Below are 24,597 nucleotides of genomic sequence, written 5' to 3'. Positions count from 1 at the left end.
TTTTCGAATCAAAGGAACTTCTACAAATACTGTAACCAAATTACTTATTGACTATTTTAGTTACTCATCAATTAATCCAGTTAAGGGAGAACTTAGTGTATTAGTAAACACAAGTTGTTTAGCAAAGAGACTCAGTTACCTTTGATGAGTGGAGGAATTTGAAGAGCCAGAGGAGTCTGAGGTGACTGCTTCACCTTTAATCTCTGCTTCAAGTTGAGCACAGGTTAGCTGAGCTGGTAAAGTTTTCACTGATTTCACTGAAGCAAAACTAATGAGAAAATTCATTAACATTAACAGAGAATAATATATATTAAAATATACCAGATAAATGGTCCAGTACCTGAACTGTAGTAGATGAGGGAAGGGATAAAATTGTTTGGGCTCAAATAATTTTTACAGTCGTTCACCTAAGAAATAACAAGACAGATACCAGTCATGGCACTATACTTACATGTCCAGAGGTTGTGAAGTTGTCTGCTGGGCATCATGAGTTGGTGGCTGCTGAGGAGGTGAAGATCTCGGAAGGTGTGCAGGCCTCAAAGACAATTGTGGTAGAGTATTTAGGAGTTGTGGTACTGACTGTGACATAGATGATGGTGACTGTTGCAGTGATGCTGGTAGCTCTTGCAATGATACTGGTGGCTGTGGCATTGATACTGGTGGCTGTGGCATTGATACTGGTGGCTGTGGCATTGATACTGGTGGCTGTGGCATTGATACTGGTGGCTGTGGCATTGATACTGGTGGCTGTGGCATTGATACTGGTGGCTGTGGCATTGATACTGGTAGCTCTTGCAATGATACTGGTGGCTGTGGCATTGATACCGGTGGCTGTGGCATTGACGGTGGTGGTGGTGATGGTTGAGGTAAAGATGGTGGTGGTAATGGTATAGATGTGGGAGGTTTTACTAGGGATGGTGGTGGCTGTGGCATGGGTTGAGGTTCTGGCATAGATGGAGGAGGAGGAGGAGGAGGGTGGGAGTGAGACTGTTGATGTGATTCTCGTTCTTCTACTTCTTCTTCTTCTTCTTCTTCGTCTTCGTCCTCCTCCTCCTCTTCTTCATCATCATCATCTTCAGCCATCTCAACTTCATCTCCAGCTTGCATATCCTCATCATCGTCTGCATAATCCTCACTCTTCCCTAAAAGATTTACCATATTAAATGTACAAACAGTGAAATAACGCAACACACCTGTAATAAATATATTTACCAGTACCTGTAATAATTAAAGCAGTAGGATATTGTTACTCTCGATTATATTCATTAAAAAGGTGTGTATTGGTTTGTGATTGACATAGATTAATATTAAAGCAAACATTCCTTGATTAGCATAAATGAACTAAGGAGAAATAGTTGTAGGAGCTATCAATACCCACTACAGTATTTGCTAATACACTGGAATCTTTCTGATGTTGAATATATTAGGGAGACCACCAGTGATGATGGTAGCCATCAGCCAGGGCCCTGCTGTTTAATATTCATGTGAATTAAATCTGAGGACATATGAGAGGGGTTCCCAGTGTTAATCTCAAAAGAATAGAAGGATTGGTTACAATGTTAAACTTCCAATACAACAAATGTTCAGCAAGTAACCATCATATGATCAAACTATGACCACAGAAATAATCAGTTCTGATATTGTAAAAGGAGGAATTTTCAGTTCTTATCCAAGGTGAATGATGCTGCTATTAGTTCAAAGAAAATGGTCAACAACCTCAGAGGCAGAAAAGATTGACCAGTGAGCAAATTATAAACAGATTATTATTGGTCACTGATGTTGTTTACATCACTTTAAGCTAGGGTTCCATAAGCCTTGCTAAGGGCTCCTATGGCCCAGATTTGTAGAATAACTCATTTTATATGACTTGGCAACTTGTGGCTATTAACAGATGTGTGTGTGTGTGTGTCATGAGGAGAGGAACGTCGTGTTCCCGCCTTCCACGCTGCAGAGTTTCCGTATCTCCCAGTGAAAACTTTCAGTATGCTATCCGACATGCACCTATGTGCTTCCAGTGTACATAATATATTCAATATATAGAACCGATTTTATATTTATACTGATAAGTAAATAGCGTAAGGAAGTGTAGCAGACAGTCTGGCACCTCTGAGCGACACTGCCTGCAGGGCAACGCCCGACTGCCCAGGATCTTTAAACCAGGTAAGGAGCTTATAGGTATGCTTTTCACTGTTACCATATGACTTTGGAGGTCCTTTGGGGTTATTTAAGCCAATAAAAAAAAATAATGACAATCTTTGACCATCTGAGCACAACCTTAAATTAATTAACAATCTATGAATTAAGATGTGAAGACTGATACCAGGAGTTTTCAATTTTAATCCTTAAATGACAGGAAGCTTTCTATTGGACTACTGTATTTGCTTTGATGGGGAAAGAAGAGGGTTTTAAAATGAGGGTAAAACTACAAATACTTTGTATGAAAAACACAAGTTTTGCTCACTTAATACATTGGTGTAGTCAGACTTCCTGTACACCTAATGAGAGCCACAAAAAATGGGATAAGATACTGCACATGTAACCAGGTGAGGGTGGGGGGGGGGGTATTGCCATATGCTCCAGCTTAGTACCTGTTTTTAAAACCGATTCATTATTATCTTCTAGTACAATCAGCCTCTTATGGTGTACAATTCATCATAAACAATATAAGACCTTCAATATTATTTAAAAAAAACAGTAGAAAAAATATCAATATATCATTTGTAAATTGACCTTAAAATGAAGTGATCAGCTGTATTGGAAGGTACTGTACTGTATCACCTTCTTTATCCTCAAGACCAAATGGGTTACTGGTAAAATAAAATAAGGTTTGGTTCCTGAATAACAAATATACCCCAAAGTCATGAAATCAGTTCAAAAACAGGAACAAACCCTACCTAACTACTGATAACTAGTACACAACTACTGTGATTTATTACCTAACACAAGGAGTTACCCCTTAACCTTACCCAATACAGGGTAGTTAACGCTTACCATTTTCCGAGTGAAGTATCTGCTGGACTTCTAATGACGGTGAAGATGTTGCACTGGTACCCACTCGTCCCACAGCAGTTGACACAGCTGCCTCAGAGGTGGCTAGGGGGGCATCAACTTTATCCTGTTAAAATATGTTCCTTTGTTAATGTGGTGTCAGAACATGGTTGGTGTAGCAGGGTATGGAAAATCCTTTTAGTTAATATTTTTACAAATTTTATTATTATTATTGATATTATATTAGTTCTTACACAATAGATTTTAAAAATGTATTTCTTAATGTATTTCAACATTAAATCAATGCATAAAAACTTCCGTATATATTTGTGTATAAGCCTACCTCACCCGACCTCGGATATTGTGGTAAAAAATAAAAAATAAATAAAAAATCACATGCCTCGTTTAAAATATTTATCCCTAGCTTTTGAGAAACATTAGGTAAAATCCCAGACATATTTTGTAGCAAGACACCAGATTCCCACCAATGCATGTTGTCCTTGATCACCACCACAACAGCTTACACTATGAACAATGTTACCCACTCTGAGGCAGAATTAGCGCGATGGTTACGTTCCTATTGAACTGTATATCAAATTACACCTACATCAAAGGTACTAACAAATTTAGTAAGAGATATACTCAAAGCCTGATCAATGCCCTGAAGGAAAACTCTACTTGCAACAGCATGGATGGCTATGGGGTCTCCCCTTTGGGGGTCCTGTTTACCAGGCTTTCATGGCACATGTGGAGGCCACTACCCAATAAGTGACACCTCCAATATACCATAAGTATATTGATGATATATTTGTATGTGTTGACGATCAGGCAACATTAGAAAAACTTCGTACCCGGAAATCTCAGGATTGAGATTTACTCTGGAGATGAGCGGTAATGGTAAAATTCCATTCCTGGATGTTCTTGTCAATGCTGCTTCTGGTAGCTTTGTTACGGATGTGTACAGGAAGCCAACTGATGTGGGTAAATGTATGAATGGTGCTGGTGAATGCTCGAAGAACTACAAGTTGGTTGTCATCAGAGCATAGGTGAGACGGACGCTGAACATCTGCTCAACATGGCAACTTTTCCACAACGAATTACACCGAGTGCATTAAATACTTGTCAATAATAATTATTTTAACACAGATATTGACATTGTCATAACCAATGTCATCAATGAGCATTTACTGTATCTAGACAGACAGAACAAATGGGCATGAAGGAGACGAGAAAGCCATTTATAACAGTTTTGAAGAACTGTAAACAACAACAACATTCCCACAATGACCCAAACATCGGCACCAGGTTCCCCCCCTCACCCCTTCATTAAGGAGGTCAGAAAGGATTAGGCTTACCCAACCTGGCCACAACAGCACACCTTCATTGTGACCTCATTCTCACATTCATGACCTGTCTGTATCGTCTGATGCTTCAGTCAGTTCCCTGCAGCCCTAGAGTGTAGGCCTGTGAATTGACTTGTATTCTTTTATAAATTATTTTAAAAGAGTTTAATAGACTAACTGACTTCTGTACTCAAAATTGTTATTATACATTCCCAAAGATGCCTCCTTGTAGGTGAAATGTTGAATTAAAAATGAACAACTTTGATAACCAAGTGTTCGAACATCCATCTCATGGAATAACAGTGTTAAGAAAACTAGAGAATATAAGAAAGAAGATAAACGACTGTGAATATGCTGTCATGTTTAACTCAGTGTATGAAAGAATCTAACAGTGAGTGAGCCTAATCTATCAAGCATCTGCAAATAACAAACCTGAAGACTTTGTGGTGAAGGAGTGCCAGAGGGAGGAGGTGGTAATACAGCAGAGGGCGGTGATTTAGACGATCCAGCCACAACTGAACCCAGTATACTAAGGCCACTATTGTTTTCAGAGTCACTACATGGCATGAGATTTCCTGAGCCACAGCGTAACAATAATGACAAGGCAGCAAACTCTTCAAAGGGCACATCAAACTTGGTGGTCGGGACTGGAGTGACCTGGTAAAGCAAGAAAGTCCAGTTAACCTTCACAATAAAGAGGGAAAGAGAGACACACACACACTGTACTTTATTGCCGTAGTATGTAAACCTAAAGGTCCGTATTCATATCAAATGGTAGTATTAGATGATCAGATCTACTAGAGCTAGTTTACGCTTTTCATTACATTAGATATTAAGTACTGTAATGTTTATTTTTTGTTTTAATCTGAATTTTCGACTGTAAACTTAAGCTTAACACAAGTTACCACGAAATACTAACATTGTTTACCTCACATGATACACAACAAATAATATTAAGGTCTATGTAACCCTGAAATCAAACTATTTACAAAGATCACACATTGTTTCTCTTTCTATAAATACAATTACCAAAATGTGGAAGAGTCTACAATCATAACACTCCACACTCCCCTTACTTGTATCACCATCATGTCTACAATCATAACACTCCACACTCCCCTTACTTCTATTACCATCATGTCTACAATCATAACACTCCACACTCCCCTTACTTCTATCACCATCATGTCTACAATCATAACACTCCACACTCCCTTTGCTTCTATCACCATCATGTCTACAATCATAACACTCCACACTCCCCTTACTTCTATCACCATCACGTCTACAATCATAACACTCCACACTCCTCTTACTTCTATCACCATCATGTCTACAATCATAACACTCCACACTCCCTTTGCTTCTATCACCATCATGTCTACAATCATAACACTTCACACTCCCTTTGCTTCTATCACCATCATTTTTATGGCTTGGCCCTATGATTTTTGCTAAGCCCTACCCTAAAAAAAAAAATAATAAAAATAAATAAATAAATTCCTACTGTACTTTTACCACACACCCCTTGTACATTATCTCATTCTGCTCTTCTATTTCACATAAATAACTTTCTCTTGTAAAAATATGTCCATTTTATATAAAGATATTTTAATACAGGTACTATGACATTGCCAACCTACAGTACCTTGTTTGGGATGGACCCGTCTTCACTACCATCTTCAGCGTGATCAGAATCCTCAGGCTTACGTGGAGAGCTGAATGAGTCAGGTGTCAGGAGGTTCATTGCTGGCTGAAATAAATTGTAACAATTAATTTTCTAACCCAAAACTCACAGAAAGCAGGTGGGCTAATCTCTGTAAAAAAATAGTAAGGGAAACAATGGCTCGTGCTCTATACTTAGACACAAAGTTTAAGGGAGAAAATGGAAAATTCTTTAACATCAGCCTTGAATGTTATACAGTATAAACAATTTAAAGCTATTGACCCTTTATTCAAAAGATACCTGTACTTTAATCAACATCATTAACAACATACCAGTACTGTATATACTGTACAGTAACTCTCGCCAGCTCAGACCCCTTTATCTAAGGCAGGGGGTCGGTTCTTGAAACTTTTCCATCCATCTTGTTCACTATCCCAAATGGACGGAGAAGCGTGTCTCCGCGAAATGTTTAGAAGTCTCCTGGGCTGCACACAAAGATTCAGGAAGGGTCTTAAGTCCTGACATACATGGCTTGTGTGACCTCCCAGGTTGTGTTGTTTGAGATGAAGTGGATGTGTATTGGAGATGGTGTGGATGTGTTGAGATGGTGTGGATGTGTTGAGGAGATGGCATAGATATATAGTCAAGGTCAAGTAAGTTTCATCCATCTCACTGTAACTGCGCTAAACTGCATACAACTACGATAAACCTATTTGTCCTGAAACACCACAGTGCTCGTTGACGTTCGCTGCTTGCTTTTCTTTGGTAGTTTTGCTTAGATTGCAGTAAAAGCAGGTTGTTGTGTTTTGTACAGTGACATAAAAATTACTTGTACACCATGATGGCATTGATGGTGTTGATCCAGTGTTGAAACTCATAAGTAGTCTCCCATAGATCCATTACAAGCCTTCTCAAGCCTCAAATTAGAGAGTTTAATTGTAAAAAAGGAAAGTCTCAGCTATGTTATAGATAGGAAACCTTTTTCACTACAGTATGTCTGAATGGAGTTAAAGTGATACTGGAAAACAGAATGGAATATTTTGGCTTGTAAGATATGATTTGTTATTTAACCTTGGCTTGAGAAGGTTGATGGGTGGATGGACTTTAAACACTCATGGGTTCTGGGAGGTGCTCTTTGGCAAGGCGCTCGGGGTCTAGCCGTATAGTACTCACCTCACCGCACTTGACTGCACCATACGAGAGATAATTGTACATAATGAATCATAGCAAGTTTGTTATTAGAGATAAAAAGGTGGAGTTTGTTGCATAGCATTGTAAATTAATTATCTACAAACAGTTTTATGATTAATCACATTTATTTAAATAATTATTTCTATACGTAAGGGGGAATAGAGCACAAAGTTTTTGTTTACACTAAATGAAAATATTTATAATGTACATCATCTTTATACCTTCATTATTTCAGGTGATTCTAATATGAACCTTATTCCATTATAAATGTACATACAATAGACCCTTGCCATTCGCAGGTTTGTGATTCGCGGTAAGCAGCTGGTGGCTCGGGTGGCTAGCATGCGAGCCTTTTCCCGCAGCGCTACAAGTCACCCCACCCCCCAGTGGCGTCTCGTCTCCCTTTGTTTGCACTCACCCAGTACCCGTGACCTAGCATCTTGTGTTTTACATACAGTACAGTAATATATCGCTTCTCAGACTTGATTTTTTTTTTCATTTGTGTATTTATGGTTCAGTACTATTTTATTATTTTTTATTCTACTTTCTATTTATTATTTATTTTTATAATTTATTTTTATTATTTATTATTATTATTATTATTATTATTATTATTATTATATTTTTGCCCTCCAGGACCCGTTGTGGGTCAGTGACCTGTGCCCTGGTGGGCTAATCCTCGTAAAAAAATAAATAAATAAAATCAATGTGGTTAACTCACTAATACACTTCATTGTCACATCAGTGTGTTGGTTCTACAGTGTTAATAAGGGATGTAACTGATCATCAATTTGGAAATGTTTAAATTTTGCAAAAGCCATGACACACGCATTAACATACTGAAACATATTGGAGGTTGAAATAGTCAACTGAGACAAAACTCCAACAAGGAGAAACTTACCCCCTCTGTCAAATGAATACTACCAAGAAAGTATGACATTGGACAATGTGAAAATTACACAATTTATTAAAAAGTAAGATCAGACAAGGTTTGCCATATACCTGAGAGCCAGTTGGTGTCTGCAGAGTGCTGTGCTGTGATGAGAGACTGGAACTCTGTGGAGAAGTCAGGGCATCGGGTAGAGGTGGTGGTGGTGGCTGTTCTTCTACCCCCCCACCATCACCGCTCACTGTTCCTTCTACCTCTGACACTGATGTACTTAAGCTCATACTCAGATCTGTCAGACCATCACGCACCACTGTAACAAAATAAAAGCATTAAATTTAAGATGGAATCCAAGAAACGTATATTTTACTTTCCTGAATGGATCTTGGCAACCATTACCACCAGTGAGGAACCATTGGTGAGATATACACTGCTCACTGTATTTCAACAACTATTGAAATTAACCTCAGATAATAAAACTAAGGCAGGTCAAATATTTCTTAGTTACATGAAAAAAATCTTCATCAGCCCAAGTAGTCTGGAAAAGAATTGGAGTGTTGATCCTGATATCCCTCTCACTGGAAAAGCCTGGCAGCTATTTGTAATACACAATACTGTACCAACTGGGGTGTTCAATATCCTAAGAAAATCATACATATTCAATTAGGGCCAAGATTTTATCCCTAATGGGTAAACTAGTCACCCATTCCCAACCCTTACAAGGGGGAGACCAGGTCCAACAGTGGTCCTTTTGAGACAGGAGGGCTTTTAGTAGCCATGTATAACCAATCACACATCATTGATCTAATTCCTAGCCAGCTATCAAACAGGGAGGTACTACCGCCTGGGAAGATATTGGAAGCATAATGTGTTGTCTAATGGTGGACCCTGCTGCCATATGGGACCACAAAAATTGTGACCAACTCCCAGGTTGATGATCTGACCTTTTGCCTCATTTGCACACAATTGCAGGGTAGCAATTGGTTTCCCTTACTTTGGCAACACAACATACATACATTGTTTCTCACTCTTGATCCCTTTTTTTTAATGTCTTTATTATTATTATTATTATTATTATTATTATTATTACTATTATTATAACTATTATCATTATTATTTTTATTATGAATTATTATTATTACATCCCCCCCCCAAGGTCCTCATGTGGGTGAGTGACCTGTGCCTGGGTGGGCTAATCCCAGTAAAAAATAAAAAAATAAAATAAAAAAATAAAATAAAATTAAATAAAAAATAAAAAAACCTTACATACAGTATATTGTTTCTCACGCTTGATACTTTTTAATTTTTGTATTTATTTATGGCTCTTTATTATAAGTACTATTAATATTTTCTTTTATTATAATTGTTATTTAATTTTATTTATTTTATTGTTATTGTATTATTATCATCAATATTATCATTTTATTATACAGTATTTTCACCCTCCAGGCCTTGATACGAGTCATTAAATGTGACCTGTGCCCGGGTGGACTAATGCCCATACTTTACTTACACTTCCTAACACCCCGTGGATAAGAGAAAGAAACAATGATATATGATTTAACCGTGTAATAAGAGGCGAGTGTATACCTTATTCTTTAACGTGTTGTAAGATGTGTGTGGACAGAAAAATGAGAAATGCAAGGACTAAAGGAAGTGAATACCGATAAAAGTTGGACTAAATACAACTTCTTTGGAATAGGGATGAAATGCATAACATGTGTTGTAAATGGAACTAAAAGGATGGGAGAATGATTTCTTTGGTGAGCACTGATCATATTTTTTCTTCTAACACTGTGATAGGCTAAGGAATGTACAAAATTATGATAAGAGAGTCCTTGAGAAGATAATGTTACTTACTGTTCAAGAGATAGGAAATACATCTTAGGTTTAATATAGCTTAATTGTGTGATAGAGATGGCTAGCTCTAAATATAAAGACTTGCAGGTTGTCAGCTGAGGGAAATAAGTAAGAGTAACAGGATGACAATACTCAAGAAGGGTAAGGACTAAAGGTGACTGATGATGATCCCATAAGTGGAGAATAATGTACAGTATCATGTTTTATTCTTTTGGTTGACTACTATAACTGTATACAGTACTTAATTTCACCTTACCAATTGAATCTTGAGATGCACTAAGGTCCAGGGAGCCAATATTTGAGTGTCCAGTAAGTGGGGTGGCAGGCTGAAATCTTAAAGTTGCTTCTTGTAGGGACTTGGTGTTAATCAGAACACATCGCATCACAACACCATCCACAACATCAACATTGTCTCCACCATCATTATCATCATCGTCATCATCATCTGAAGATTAAAAAAGTGAGGTGAAACACAATGAAATCTATAGCACACAACATCACAATACACCAAGTACTGTGCTGCAGAGCGCCTCTTGGTAATAAACAATAGATATATCCTAAAAATGCTATTATATGACAAAGTCAGTGACCAAAACTGATCAAATGTTGCCATGGTAATAAGGTTTTGGGAGTTACCCATTCACAGCTGAGTGAGCTAAGGGTAGCCAGGGTACAAACCAGCAACCCTCACGACAGGAGATGATTGCTGTACCCATTTACGGTAGCTGCTCCACTTATTCAACATACTGTAAGTGGTTTACTTAAAATTAAAATTCCAACTTTCTTGCTCTATGCATTAGCACAATTTGAGAGAACCTGTACACCACAGCTGCTTGTAAGGATTCGATGACATCTTTGCAGTAAGTCCCAAACTTACCTTGTAATTAACCTTAAAATACCTGATTAAAACCTTGACAGATGAAGTTAAAATCTGGTCCCTTACCGTGTGCATTCTGGGAGTGGTCATGGGCATGATCATGCTTCCACCGTTTATAGGGTTTCCAGGCTGCATCTGTTATAGACAGAGACAGAGTAGGGTACTGGACAGGTAGTTCAGACACCGACACTAGTCGAGCAATACCACCTCCACCGCCCCCATTCTTCATAAGGAAGGTTCCGCCAGCACCAGTCAGTCCACTAGTGCCTCCTCCACATCCACTACCACTTATGCCATCTTGGTATACCACAATTACATACATAACCTGAAAAACGAAGTAAAATATTTTCAACATCTAACTATTAAGAGAACTAGACTATCAATAATGGTGATTTAGATCCTCACCACAAACAGGAATAACAACTCCAGCACATGGACTTGAAAAATGCTATTTACAAAACTAAGCCTATAATATTTATATGGAGAAAGTTCATTTTAATGTACAGTTGAATGAAAAGTAACAAGAAAGCTTAGATGACCCCAGTACTGTTTGAGGATTGTTTCATTCCACAAGCCAAGGAGTATTGTCTGCAACAAGGGATTGCATTCAAGATTTTGTTAATTTTGGATAATGCTCCGGGACGCCCACCACACCTGGACGACATGTACCCTAATGTTAAGGTAGTCTACATTCCACCTTACACTACCTCTATCATCCAACCCATGGATCAAGGTGCTATTGCTGCTTTTAAAGCGAATTATTTACGTACAACCTTCGCTCAGGCTGTTGCTGCTACTGAAGGTGAGAAAACGCTCAGAGAGTTTTGGAAGGACTACGACATTTTGAAATGTATAAAGAACATTAGTGCAGCATGGGATGAGGTTACAGGTCAGTGCATGAATGGAATATGGACAAAAGTCCTGAGAAGATATGTGAACAGTTTTAGAGGATTTAATGAAGATGAAGTAATTTCTGAGCTTAGTAACAAGATAGTGGAGTTGGGTAAACAGGTGGAGTTAGAAATTGATAATGAAGATGTTGAGCAGTTGGTTGAAAGTGTAGCAGAAGAGCTAAGTAATGAGGATCTTATTGAACTGGAGGCACAGAAAAATGCAGAGGAAGAAGAGAGTCTAAATGTAGAAGAAGAACCTGCACCCCCCAAAAATTTTTCAGTAAAGCAAATGGCAGAGGCATTTGCTACAATTAATAAGGGGATGCAAATGTTTGACGGAATGGATCAAAATGTTGAGTGTTTTGCCAAAGTAAACAGAATGGTCCAAGATGCACTTGCTTGCTACAGGGAGATTTATAATGAAAAGAAAAAGCAAACTGTGCAGTCTAAATTGGACATATATTTTAAGAAGTCCCCCACTGCTGTCTCCTCACGCCCCACCACAGCTGCCTCTTCACTCCCAACAGATGATCTAATACTTCCAACCAGCAAGTTTACCCTGTACATTAACCTGTCTGAAGAAAGTGGCATTGATGACCCACCCAGCCCTGTCTCCTCCTCTGCTTCTTCCAGTTAATGTTGTCTCCATGTATAATTAGAAAATTATTGAGGCCCCGTGTGTATTCAGCTGACTACATTAAAGGTAAGTGCACAGTCACACTATCCATTCTTCATTATTGATTACTTTTACTGTACTGTATTTCATTTTAGATTTTCTATGTATTTTTGCATTTTCGACTTACAACCATTTCAACTTACGACCTGGATTTGGGTCTCTAACCCCGTCATAAGTCGGGGAGCAGCTGTACTGTCTATCTTTTGTTTACTTCTTCTGCCTCAAACAGGATCTTATTGTCTTTGGTTTTAAAAGTCCCACCCCATTTATTTCCTTTTTTCTGGTTCATTTGTTTAATCTTTCTGTACATTTCCCTATAATTATGCCTTCTGTCATCATCTTCAAGTTACATGTAAATACAGTACAATTACTAACCTCCATTTCAGTATTTAAAAAGATACTAATGACAGTTACATGTTATGTGAGTACGATATACAGTAGGTATTTAATAAGACTAAATGCAAATATTTCGCAAATATTTCAATGTTACTACGATACAAACTGTGTTACTTGATATTTTCAATAAAATCATCTCTCAGAAATTGTGCTTATTTCAAAACTACAGTAGCATGTAACTGATTTAGAGGATGTCTGAAATTAATTGTTACCGTACTTGCACCTGGAGATTTAGGAATTAATATTCAGTAACTATGCATGACACTTTATTGAATAAAGTTTGGTTCAATATATAGTTTGATGTGCTCAAAATCTGTAAAAATAGACAAATATATGAAAATTCCAAAGCGTTACAAAATTCCCAGGCCATAACCCACATGCCCCGGGCTAGGGTGCAGCTGGCCGCGTCCCCCACACGGGGGTAAATCGAGAACAATCAACTTTTCCAATACAAGGGGTAATAATTTTTAACCTTTTAAAAAAAACAATAAAAAAGGTTAGAAAAACTATATATTGACCCTCTAGAAACGTACCTGAGGCCACAGTGGCCAGGGAGATAAGGGGACAGTGTTGTTTTGAAGGAGAGCTAGTGGTCACTACACACTTAGCGGCCATTTTCTGCTTGCCTTTGTGTCCAGGATGGCCAATAATGCATATAGTTACTGATCAAAATACTTATTTCCTATAAATAATTCATTTAGAATTTATTTTATTTGCATCATTTTTCACAAAAAGAGCTCGGTGACACACGCAGTCTGTCGCCAGGTTGAGAGAAGACTCTCCATGGCGACAGGCTAATGCGTACTAACCGCACTGAGCCCACCCACGCTACCCTGCGTGTGGCGTGACCACCAAATAGTCATGCTGGAACCTAATAACACGCGCTGGGCATTCAACCAATGGCGCGAAAAGGCGTGCATCCCTGAATGTCAACCGGGGCATTGGGATTAAACATTCTCAGAAAATTTCCAGGAAAAGTTCCCAAACTCCCGGAAACTTTCCATGCCTTTGCAACCCTTAGTCTGACGGGTGAAGCAGCCAATGCTGATGAGGTGAGTGAGGCTCAGGCCTTCACAGAACTCCTAAAGGCAAGGATTGAGGATAAATGATACACCCTCTAGCAAGTCCTCATGATGAAACGGACCTGTTCTGGATGATAATACCTTCCAGAAAATTCGTTACCAAGGAGGAAAAGACAGCATTAGGGTTCAAGGCAGCCAAGAACCATCTCACTCTACTGCTGGGCGGTAACGCTGAGGGTGACCTGAAACTCAAACCAATGCTCGTCTACCATGCCGAGAACCCCAGAGAACTGAAGGGTTACATCTTCCCATCTTACTGTCACTTAGCACTCAACTCCAAGGCATGGGTGACCACTGTGCTGTACCAAAGCTACATGGTTGGCTATCTTTCCAACCGGCTCATGGAGTATGCCGACAGTAAAAACATCTCCGACAAATTTCTCCCGATCCTGGATAATGTGCCTTTGCACCCAGCCACCATGGAGGGTTGGGCTGACAACATTGAGAGGCTGTTTCTCCTTCCAACCCAACACCACCTAACTCATGGATCACGGTGTCATTGCCACCTTCAGGGCATATTATCTGCAAGGAGTTTGGGCGCAACTATAATATCAAGGTGATCAACAACATCGGTGTATCGTGGAATGAGGTGAAAAAATCAACACCGAATGGTGTGTGGCATGAAGTGTAGCCTAAGTGTGTGCATGGCTTCAATGGATTCGAAAAGATGGGTAAGATTTAGTGCAACATTGTGGCCTTGTCGCACCAGGCTGGGTTCAAGAAGGTTGACCAGGACCTCAAGAAACTGGAACAGAGATGAGGGATGGAAGAGGAGGAAGTCGAGTCAGAGGAACTTGTCATGTTCCTCATTACTGAACCTGTTGCAGTTTAACCTCTCCGTAATTGATGATGCACTTGCTAGTTTCTCTGAACATGAGCCAAGCCTGAACTGGAGTGCGATGAGAAATGTTTGGTGCAGAATGGTATTCAGTGCTACAGACCCCTCTACATAGAAAAGTGATAGAGGGCACATTAGGTGCCCATCACTAAGTTCTTCAAGCCAAAGCAGAAGCCAATGATGCCACAGTCATCACTCTTGCACACCAGCATCTTCCACCTCAGGTGTTCCTCACTTCAAGTCTAAAGCTCTCACCCTGCAACCCATCCATACTGAAATGATGGAGGGTCACTCATGCAGCCCATTGAGGTGTCGGAGGGCCACTCTTGAGGCCCCCCTCACTTACCCTAGTTGCCCATCACTGTTATGGAAGCTTCCTGAGCTGCGCATGAAGATTCTTCAAGGTTCCCAAGTCTTAACATATGTAAAAAAAAAAATAAAATAAAAAAATTCTTAATGACTCAGTTATTCTGAAGGTGGGGATAAAATGAGGTGGTGGAAACATACCCGTCTGTGTATATCAGAGAGCAAGAGGAAATTTGCTGAAGGATCCATAGCGGCCTTAAATGTGAGGGAGGTCTGTGGAGGGGCTTCTGGGGCTGGGACAAAACGAAGAGTCTGGTGACATTGCCACGATTCACACGACCAAACACGGAGTTCTGAATTGTTGCATGCACCAGTTACTGCATACTTCCAAAACTGTACACTGAAAAAAATATATAAATAAATAAAATCAATAAATTATTATATAAATAAAACAATCAAGAAATATTGCAAGCAATTACAAATGAATCACCTATTTCTTGCTAACAATTCTTGTTTTCAGTTGGAAGGCACTCCACTTAATAATGCTTTGTACTCATTATCCATAATACACAGGTTCAATCCCTTATCATGCTGGGACTCCAAGAGCCAATCACTCTGTCACTGTCATGACCCCAGATAAGTTAGTAATATTTTTGCCTTGGGTTACCACCCCTTCAAGTGTGGAAAATAGCACAAGAAATTCCTATATTTATTTTCTTATATTTACATCAATATATCCTAATACCATACAGGTAGTTGTTGTTTATCACAGATTCACACACTGCAGTTTCAATTTATATTAATTCAAATCTCATAACCAAAATATTCAATTATGGCAATGGGTTTCATTTTCGAATACAGGTATATTGAAACTGTTCGAAAACCTTCTAGATGCAGGGAAGCACCAGTTGACCCACCCACCCACCCACCCATACTCATTAAGAACTTACGAGAGAGAGAGAGAGAGAGGGTGGGGGGGGGGGGTTGTAGCGGGCTCTCTGGCCACCTAAAGGATGTGGGATATATTCCGTTCTCCCCCGAGCAGTCTCTACTCACTATCACTCCCACTCTCACATCAATCAGACATATTTAACAGAGCTACTTTAACATAGCCTCCGACCTCATTTAACACTCATAGCTACAGTGATTACGTTACGGTGATAATCCATTTCGAAAGTGTACATAGAAACCATTTATAATAAATAAAACCAAAGGACATATTGGATTTCACTACAGAAGATCCAATAAAATTTGATCTATATTTTAGTATGTCTAGAATATAAGGTAAGGTGCTTCACAAGTGATTGTTACAAGTGGTGAAAACCCAGGAAGGTTGTTACATATATGACAATTTCACAAGTAACTGTTATACAACAGTAACAGTCACCCAATGGATACACAGTTAGAGAATATATTTGATTCTCCCCATTACTGTGTTATACTGTTACAAAGAAGATATTGTTACATAGTTGGCAATAAGTGATCGCGGGCCCTTCGTGCCCGGTGAAAGTTTGAACGCTCGTGACAGCGTACAGCGAATGAGGGTGCGCCAAGTCCGAAGACTTGCATGGTTAATTAGGGTGCGCCAAGTCCGTAGAATTGCATCATTTTCCATCGTAAATAAAATGGTTAATTAATGCCTTCCTAAAGAAACCATCGACATGGGACCAGGTTTGTTCCACTCTACGAGTTTTTTGCGATTTTTCCACCAGGTTTGATAAAAAACGATTGTGCCGTTTTGGCTGCCCAGAACAGACAGACAGACACACGGCTATTCCTATAGTATATTAGATGCACAGCTTAAGAGAACCCAGTCTAGGACCAGTCTAAGGTGACAAGTTTACAGTTAGTCAAGTGTACTCCAAGTAACCGTGACAATTTGGGTAACAGAAGTTATTCGTCACACTGGAGTTGATTAACAGTTGAGATAATAGTATCTCCTGTTACTCATATTGTTTATATATAAAAAAATAAACAGTTTCAGAGACATAGACAGAAAGACAGTGAGAGAGACAGAAACAGACAGTGAGAGACAGAGGCAGAAACAGAGAGAAAATAATGCGAGATATATCTTACTCTGGGCTGTGATGCTTATGATTATCAAGGAAGAAAAGAGCTGAAAGGGGTTTGCCATCATGTGGGTTCCACTGATGTAAGCAGCGGGGTGATTTCTCTTCATCAGCCATGTACACCTGAAAACAATTGTAAAATTAGAAAAATATGCCACAGTCCTACACATACAGTACCACAGTCCTACACATACAGTACCACAGTCCTACACACATACAGTACCACAGTCCTATACACATACAGTACTACAATCCTACACACACATACAGTACCACATTCCTACACACATACCACCACCACATATTGCTGAGAAAAGATTGCCAACAAGTAATTGCCCAGCATCCTCCCTCTCTCCCCATCAGGAAGCTCAACCATGAGAAAGTGTCACATATACCACCCAATCAAAATCGCTTTTCCGAAATGTGACATTAATAGTCCTTGATTTTCCCATATAAGGCCCTGTCAGCCTGTTCCTGCTCTCATCCTCCTCCTTTCAACAGCCTGTGTGTGGACTGCTCATAACGTCTCTGCCTAGTGTCTGCTACCTTAAGGCCGCAAAAGAAATCTTTACATTTTTGGCGCAAATGAAATCTTTACACGGCGTGCAGAGTAAAGATTTTAATTGCATTCCCGGGCTAACAAAAGTGGGAGGAGCTTGTGATCACGTAACCGCCTCCCACGCACCTCCAGCCACCAAGGCCGCTCGCATCAGTGAGCCTCGCGCTCTGATAGAGAGAGGTGCAAATATACGTAGCTCCGCCACCCGCCATTCTTCACACGTGCGCCAACTTTGAGAGCCTATATCTCCACCCAAACTGAACAGAATGGGTCGCAACAAGCTCACACTACATGAAAAAGCTCGGGCTTTAACCCAATTAGAACTGGGGATGTGTGTGATACGTGTAGCTGCAGACTTATAAGTTTCAAGGCAAGCCATTTACAACCTCAAACACGCAGCAGCGCCATTACCACCCGGAGCTATACCGAAGAGGAAAGTGGGATCTGGGGCAGTTAGGAAGACTTCAATAAGGACAGACAACATCCTGAAGCGTGAAGTGATGTCTGATCCTGCTGTAACAGCTTCTACACTGAAGAAAAAGCACCCAGACCTCCTCAAACATGTGGCAATCAGGACCGTACAACATCGTCTCCAGAAAGACCTCAGTTTACCGACTCAGCGCGCAGCTAAGAAGCCTCTTCTCACCAAGGCTATGAAGAAGAAGAGGATTAATTTCTGCAAGAAATACCAGCACTGGACATCAGACGACTGGAAGAAGGTGATGTTTAGTGATGAAAGCACCTTTAGGCTGGTAAGGGGTGCCTCGAAGATCGTGCGTCGGCCCAAGAATGTGTCGTGGTGCTCTCCAAAGTACACCGTCAAGACAGTGAAGCATCCAGATAGTGTGATGGTGTGGGGTACTTTTAGTGGTTGTGAGGGCAGGGGAGGTCTGTACGGCCTTCCCAAGAATGTCACGATGAAGGGAACTAATTATATCGAGGTGTTAAGGGACCATATGCTACCGTTTTGGCCAATCCATCAATGTCATCATTTCATGCATGATGGTGCCCCTGCCCACAAGTCAAAAATAGTCACAAAGTTCCTCAGTGACAATGAAATTGATGTGTTAGAGTGGCCTGGCAACTCCCCCGACTTAAACCCAATCGAAAACGCTTGGAACGTGATGAAAAACAAGATTCAAGAGGCCAGACCCAGCAACATCAAGGACCTGCAGGAGGAGCTGATAAAGTTGTGGGTCAACATGAACGTCTCCTACTTTGCCAATCTCGCCCAATCAATGCCAAAACGACTGCAGATGGTATTGAAAACGAAAGGCAACATGACCAAATACTAAATATGAGGTAAATACTGTAATAAAAGTCATGTAAGTCATGTTTTTAGTTTTTATTCTCCTCCAAATCTCAAGGTGAACACAATGTCAACTTTCTTTTGCGGCGACTGTAAGTGACACTTTTAGCCTTATGTGCTACTTAAAGACTGAGGTGATACTAGTGTACTCCATTATGTGACTTGCATGCTCTTGCCAGTGAACCAGCTAACAGTACAGTACATTAGAGTTAAGATTACCTGTAATTATAAGAAAAAAACTGTAGATGCATGTTTAACTACCCTCCCCATATCTGGTATTTAAGAACTACTTACAACTATATTACTTTTCTCATACTTAAATTTACTGGGAACAAACTATTTTGTTCACGAGAGGAATTTCTAGTTTACATCTTACTTAGAGAATTCATTAAGTATTCCTTGGAGGCTCTGAGTAAACCTTAAACTGTTGACTAGAAGTTTGTAATACATGACATTATAAATACAGAACTGGAGAGAAATATAAAAAATATAAAATACAAGTACCTGAAAAAATTTTACGTAGCCATCAAGTGCAGCTGTTGCCAGGGCAGTACCATCTGGACTGAAGGCAGCATCAGTGATGGGTGCAGAATGTTGTTCCATAAGCTGGTAACCAGCAACTACTTGATCTCGACGTAACTGTCCACCACCGTATTCTTGTAGAACAACACCCACATTCCATATTTCTGCCTGAAATCACATTACAGTACACTGTACCAGGCAACAATATTATCATCTTCTAACACAAGAACTAATCATAATTAATTCATATTAAATGCAATGAGTAAACATTAGGGGTTGAAAAATAACCACAACAGCTCACAGCTCAGATTGGTAGGGAGAGGGCTAGGGGATGTGGCTAGTGACAAGTCTAACCAGTGATCTTAACAGCTTTTGCATCAGGTACATCATTTGTAGATTTAAAGCAACATATACATTGATTAAGATGCTGTTCTTCATATACCAATATAAAGAAGAGGGTAGGGAAGCCCAGGACAAAGATTGTTTCCTTTTTTTTACAGGAATAGCCCACCCGGGCAGAGGTCAATGATCCACACCATGGACTGGGGGGCAAAAATATAATAATAATAATAATAATAATAATAATAATAATAATAATAATAATAATAATAATAATAATAATAATAATAATAATAACAACAATAATAACAGTAATAATAACAGTAATAATAATAGTAATAATAATAATAATAATAATAATAATAATAATAATAATAATAATAATAAATTATAAAAATTAATAAATAATAAAAAATATTAAATAAAAATATAATCATAATAATAATAATTATAAAAAATAAAAATTAATAAATAATAAAAAATATTAAATAAAAATATAATACTACTACTACTACTACTAATAATAATAAAAAATTATAAAAATTAATAAATAATAAAAAATATTAAATAAAAATATAAAAATAATAATAATAATAATAATACTGTAATAATAATAATAGTAACAATAGCAATAGCAATAATAATAATAATACAGGTTGTACCTCTCTAGTCCGGCATTCTGTGGTCCGGAAACTCCTGTGGTCCAGAACGATTTTAGTTTGGCTAAATTTGGCCTTACTTAACCTAATTTTTTGGCGAATTACTTCCTGTAATAAAGCAACGAAAATAACACAGATAAAGTTAAATAAAAACTAAAAACAACACAGAAAAGTTCTTATGTTCTACAGCTTCAGCTAGAGTTGAACCTGACGGCTTGGCAACTCGTCATCAGAGTAAAAACACACACAGCAACATTGGCTGTCTTTATGTTTTCAACTTTACCACCACTGGTGGGTAGAAGTTTTGTTTTAAATTCAGAAACATTAATTAAAATATATGATGAACATTAAATAAGTGTTGGTTTCATATTCTTATGTAGAGTAATGACATGTTTACACATGTGCTCACTTACATACGCGATCTCACTTTTTTTTTACCATTAATGGTTAGCTACTTCCATTGTTCCATTTATTAACATTAAATAACATTACTTAAAACAACCATATTAAGTTTACTACAGCTACAACCAGGGTCTTATTTTCTTCAGTTTTATATGTAGAACCAATCAGTCACTGGTTTTGTAATCATTAACGAAAACAATACCGTCTCGTCTCCTCGTGTGTTTTAATATTCCACGTATTATTAATGAATTGTATTGTTCATTTTGCACACATTAACATTAATTCAATCAAAAAGACATTCAGTTATAAACAATAATGAATGTTTTGTGCATCGACAAATGACGCTGTTTACACAATTGTGCATGTCTGAACTTTGGCGGGCCGCTCAAACCCGTCGAAATTCGAGTTTTCGCCGTCGAAATTTTAAATTGCGCAGTGATTTTTTTTTGTGTCCAAATTAAAAACGTCGAATTAAAAACTCGCAAAATTTGAGAACCTACTGTACAACATTTAACCCTTCAATATGTCTTCAAAGAGACCACGAAGCAGAGAAAGTGGTGTTAGTGCTTCCAAGTGTATGCACAAGTCACTATCTATCCAGGAAAAGGGTGAATTTCCATGGTCCAGAAATTTCCATGGTCCGGCACCGGTGAGGTACATCCTGTAGTAGTAACAATAATAATAGGAACAATAATAATAGTAATAATAATAGTAGTACTAATAGTACTACTATTACTACTTTTTTTTTTTAATGAAAAGGCCTCCAGCCTCCCCCAATAGCCACACCTTCGACACCATTTTATTACCTTAATATTAAATATCCTAATACATAAGTAGCTATCCTAGCTGTGTTGAATTAGTTGAGCCGCAGATCTATGCGGCATTCAGTGACTGTTGCCTCATAGTCAATATCTGCAGCTGTTGTCGGCATTGGGGCAGAAGCTCTCGTTCCCTGAGGCAGAGCAAAGCCGACCGAAGGAGAGAGGACAGTCGACATCTCATCCAGGCTGTAACATAACTTCTGGGCTGCTGCTTCTGTTCGGAGATCACCTCCGCGAGTCTGGCGTAGAAACATCTTGCACTTGGTCCCATCCCACCAGAGGTTGTGAACACTAGAGGAGTGAAGCTGCCTTGATCAACGTTTTGAATTCTCTCCCCATATGCCCTTATCTTGTCGTTCTCGTTCCTCCTGTGTGCAGCATCGAGAGCTAGGTTACGGTGACATGCGGCCATGGGATCAAAAATCCTGATGTCGAAGAAAGCTCGCTGTCCCCGCGTCCAGAATCCTCGAGCACTGACGTCAACACGGGCTTCGTTAGATGTGTTTGAAGTCCTATGTTGGAAGATCTCACCGTCCAAAGGAAGGAGGGTCGGTTCTACCATGACATCCCGGCAGATTTCCTTCAACATATTTGCTGTGAGGTCCCTTACTTCGTCATGCCTCATGCATATGAAGCCCCCTTTCTTGCACACCATGGCGTGATCGACGTCATAGGAAGAGCCACACACGCATTGGGAGGGCAAACCTTCTACTGGCCCGTACCTTAGAGCAATGGCATCTGTAAATTCTTGTTTATTGAGACTGAAACCATTTGCCCTTATCGGTAACGTAGTTAACCAGTTCGAGGCGCCCACCTCCTGCGCTATAGCTACTTTTTTTTTTCAAATTTCTGGTACCTGCAGCAACAGTTGCTGCAGCTTATCATTTTGGCAGTGCTGTCGTTCTGTCGTAATGGACCTACGAATCTTGTTTACTTCACTGGTATCCACCTCCCCTGTTGCGTTCTGGGCTATTATGTGGTCCGTGAGGGCTGCCGTGAGCTTAAGTGAATTTTGATGTTCAGTGGCAGCAATCTCCTCTGGATTGGTTAGTCCCATACCTCCCAGTCTTGATGGAAGTGCAAGAAGTGATCTTTCTGCTGGGGTTAAGTGGGGGTGTTTCACTAATTTGGGAATGAAATTGACACTGATAGCTTCTTCCAGAGGGTGGAGGAGGGGTCCGATATCAGGGATAGTACGCATCAGGTAGTTCCAACGATGCTTGATTCCATGGGTGAATGCAGCAAAAGCCGCATGTGGCTCTGTGTTAGCAATCTCAGACAGAGCTTGGATTTCACTAACCCACTCATTCACCTTTCCCGCTACGTACTCGGTCTTGAAGTCCGTAGTGCCAATTACTGCGCCTAGATGTCTTTGGCCGTCCTTAGTTATTTTGACCTCACTTCCGCCAAAAACCTCCATTGCCCGTTCATAATGTTCTGGCTTCACGATGAGGAAGGACTTGCTGGCGTTTGGGTGGTACCCTATTTGTGGACCTCGCGATGTTACCAAGTCCCACCACTTTTTGATGCCCTCCACTTTTCCTGCTCCTGTAAGGTCATCAGCATATGCCACTTGTTTGACCCCAGTTGTTTCAAATTTTATTTCTTGTTGGAGCACTGATAGGCCAATTGCATACATTGCCATTGCAACAGGGTCCCCCTGTGTTGTTCCCTCGGTTGACTGTAAGATGGTATCACCTCTTAGAGCCTTGTTGTTTACTATATAGAGGTCTGATGGATTCCTATACGAGTTTTCAACATACATTGCAAAGCTTGGACACTTGATCTTGATGTTGTGCAGTGCAGCCTTGCGGTTAAATATGTTGAATGCGTTTGAAGCATCCACCAGGAGAACGGCCTCACAATCACGCTGCTCAAATATCAATCTCATGGCGTGAATGGCGGCCTCCCCGCCAGCCTGGTGGCCAGCACACACTTGTAGGTTCCCTGCTGCTGCCCTGACATCATCCTTTACCACCTCCATTATGCATTTTCCGATGATCCGCCTCAGCACTTCCCCCACCCCTATAGGCCTACATCCTGGATTCTTTTCCAGAGGAATAAGGCGGCAGGCCGTCAGGGCCTGGAGGTGATGGCAGCAAGAGGATGCAAGCTTTCTTGCAAGGGCGGCAATGGCAGTGCAGAGATCGCTTGCTACAGGGCCAAACTTGTTTGTGCTGAGGATGACTCTCCAACCGTTTGCATCCAGACCTGAAGGGCCGGCTCCTCCTCGAGTCTTCAGTGCCTTTTTCCACACCATCTCTCCTGTTATTTTCTCGAACAGGACAGCATTTGGTGGGATATAGTCACCCTCGAACCTGATGCCTTCTTCATCACTTGCAGGGGGATGTTTCTCTTTCAGTAGTTTTAATGTCTCTCTGTTTATTGGCATCACCCCACCGGAGGATTCCTCTGTGAGAGATCTTACCGCCAGAGACACTTTTCCCACACGCATTTTGTTTCCAAATTTTCTTGCCACGTCATCGGTGTTTTGCTTTCCGTCACCCGTAATTTTTAGTCTCTCCTGCAGTGTTCTTGCTTCACATAGGAGATCAGCAAGGGCCCCAGTCTGCCACATTGCCAATCTTCTCTTCATTGCTGCCACATTTTCTTTGTGCTTAGTCTTTGTGTGTGTCCTCTGACAAAATAGATGTGGTATTATTGCCAGTATTTGAAGAGCTAAAGGGGCGAGGAAGCGGTCCTGAGTGTAATCAGTCATGAGGCGAGTCATCTCCCGAATCATTTCTTTGGTGGCCGCACACTTGGGTGGTTCAAATAAGTTAGCGGGCGACCACTTGACAATTTCTGAGTAGGTTTCTTTGACCCATATGTCTGCATTTTCCATCGACATGCCATTCCACTGAGGTGGCTGTCTCTCATTCTCCTCGTGGACATCTGCTACTAAGGGAGCAGCA

General features: G+C 39.9%; 1 protein-coding gene across 3 annotated transcripts in view; it reads right to left on the bottom strand.

Moving 5' to 3' along the window:
- Positions 1-24,597, bottom strand: part of LOC121854148 (enhancer of mRNA-decapping protein 4-like) — a 64,489-nt gene that overhangs the window by 24,928 nt on the left and 14,964 nt on the right. For all 3 annotated transcript variants that reach the window (XM_042348574.1, XM_042348576.1, XM_042348575.1), the window contains exons 6-16: positions 19,444-19,629; positions 17,079-17,194; positions 15,204-15,402; positions 10,878-11,136; positions 10,191-10,379; positions 8,191-8,387; positions 5,980-6,084; positions 4,764-4,988; positions 2,992-3,115; positions 452-1,142; positions 140-268 (exon numbers count right to left, since the gene is read on the bottom strand). In XM_042348574.1, coding sequence (XP_042204508.1) covers positions 140-268; positions 452-1,142; positions 2,992-3,115; positions 4,764-4,988; positions 5,980-6,084; positions 8,191-8,387; positions 10,191-10,379; positions 10,878-11,136; positions 15,204-15,402; positions 17,079-17,194; positions 19,444-19,629 — 2,420 coding nt within the window. The remainder of the gene's footprint in view (positions 1-139; positions 269-451; positions 1,143-2,991; positions 3,116-4,763; positions 4,989-5,979; positions 6,085-8,190; positions 8,388-10,190; positions 10,380-10,877; positions 11,137-15,203; positions 15,403-17,078; positions 17,195-19,443; positions 19,630-24,597) is intronic.

The sequence above is a fragment of the Homarus americanus genome, unplaced genomic scaffold (genome assembly GCF_018991925.1).
Source record: "Homarus americanus isolate GMGI-L3 unplaced genomic scaffold, GMGI_Hamer_2.0 scaffold24277, whole genome shotgun sequence".
NCBI classification, from domain to species: domain Eukaryota; kingdom Metazoa; phylum Arthropoda; class Malacostraca; order Decapoda; family Nephropidae; genus Homarus; species Homarus americanus.
This window is presented reverse-complemented; position numbering and strand designations above follow the sequence as displayed.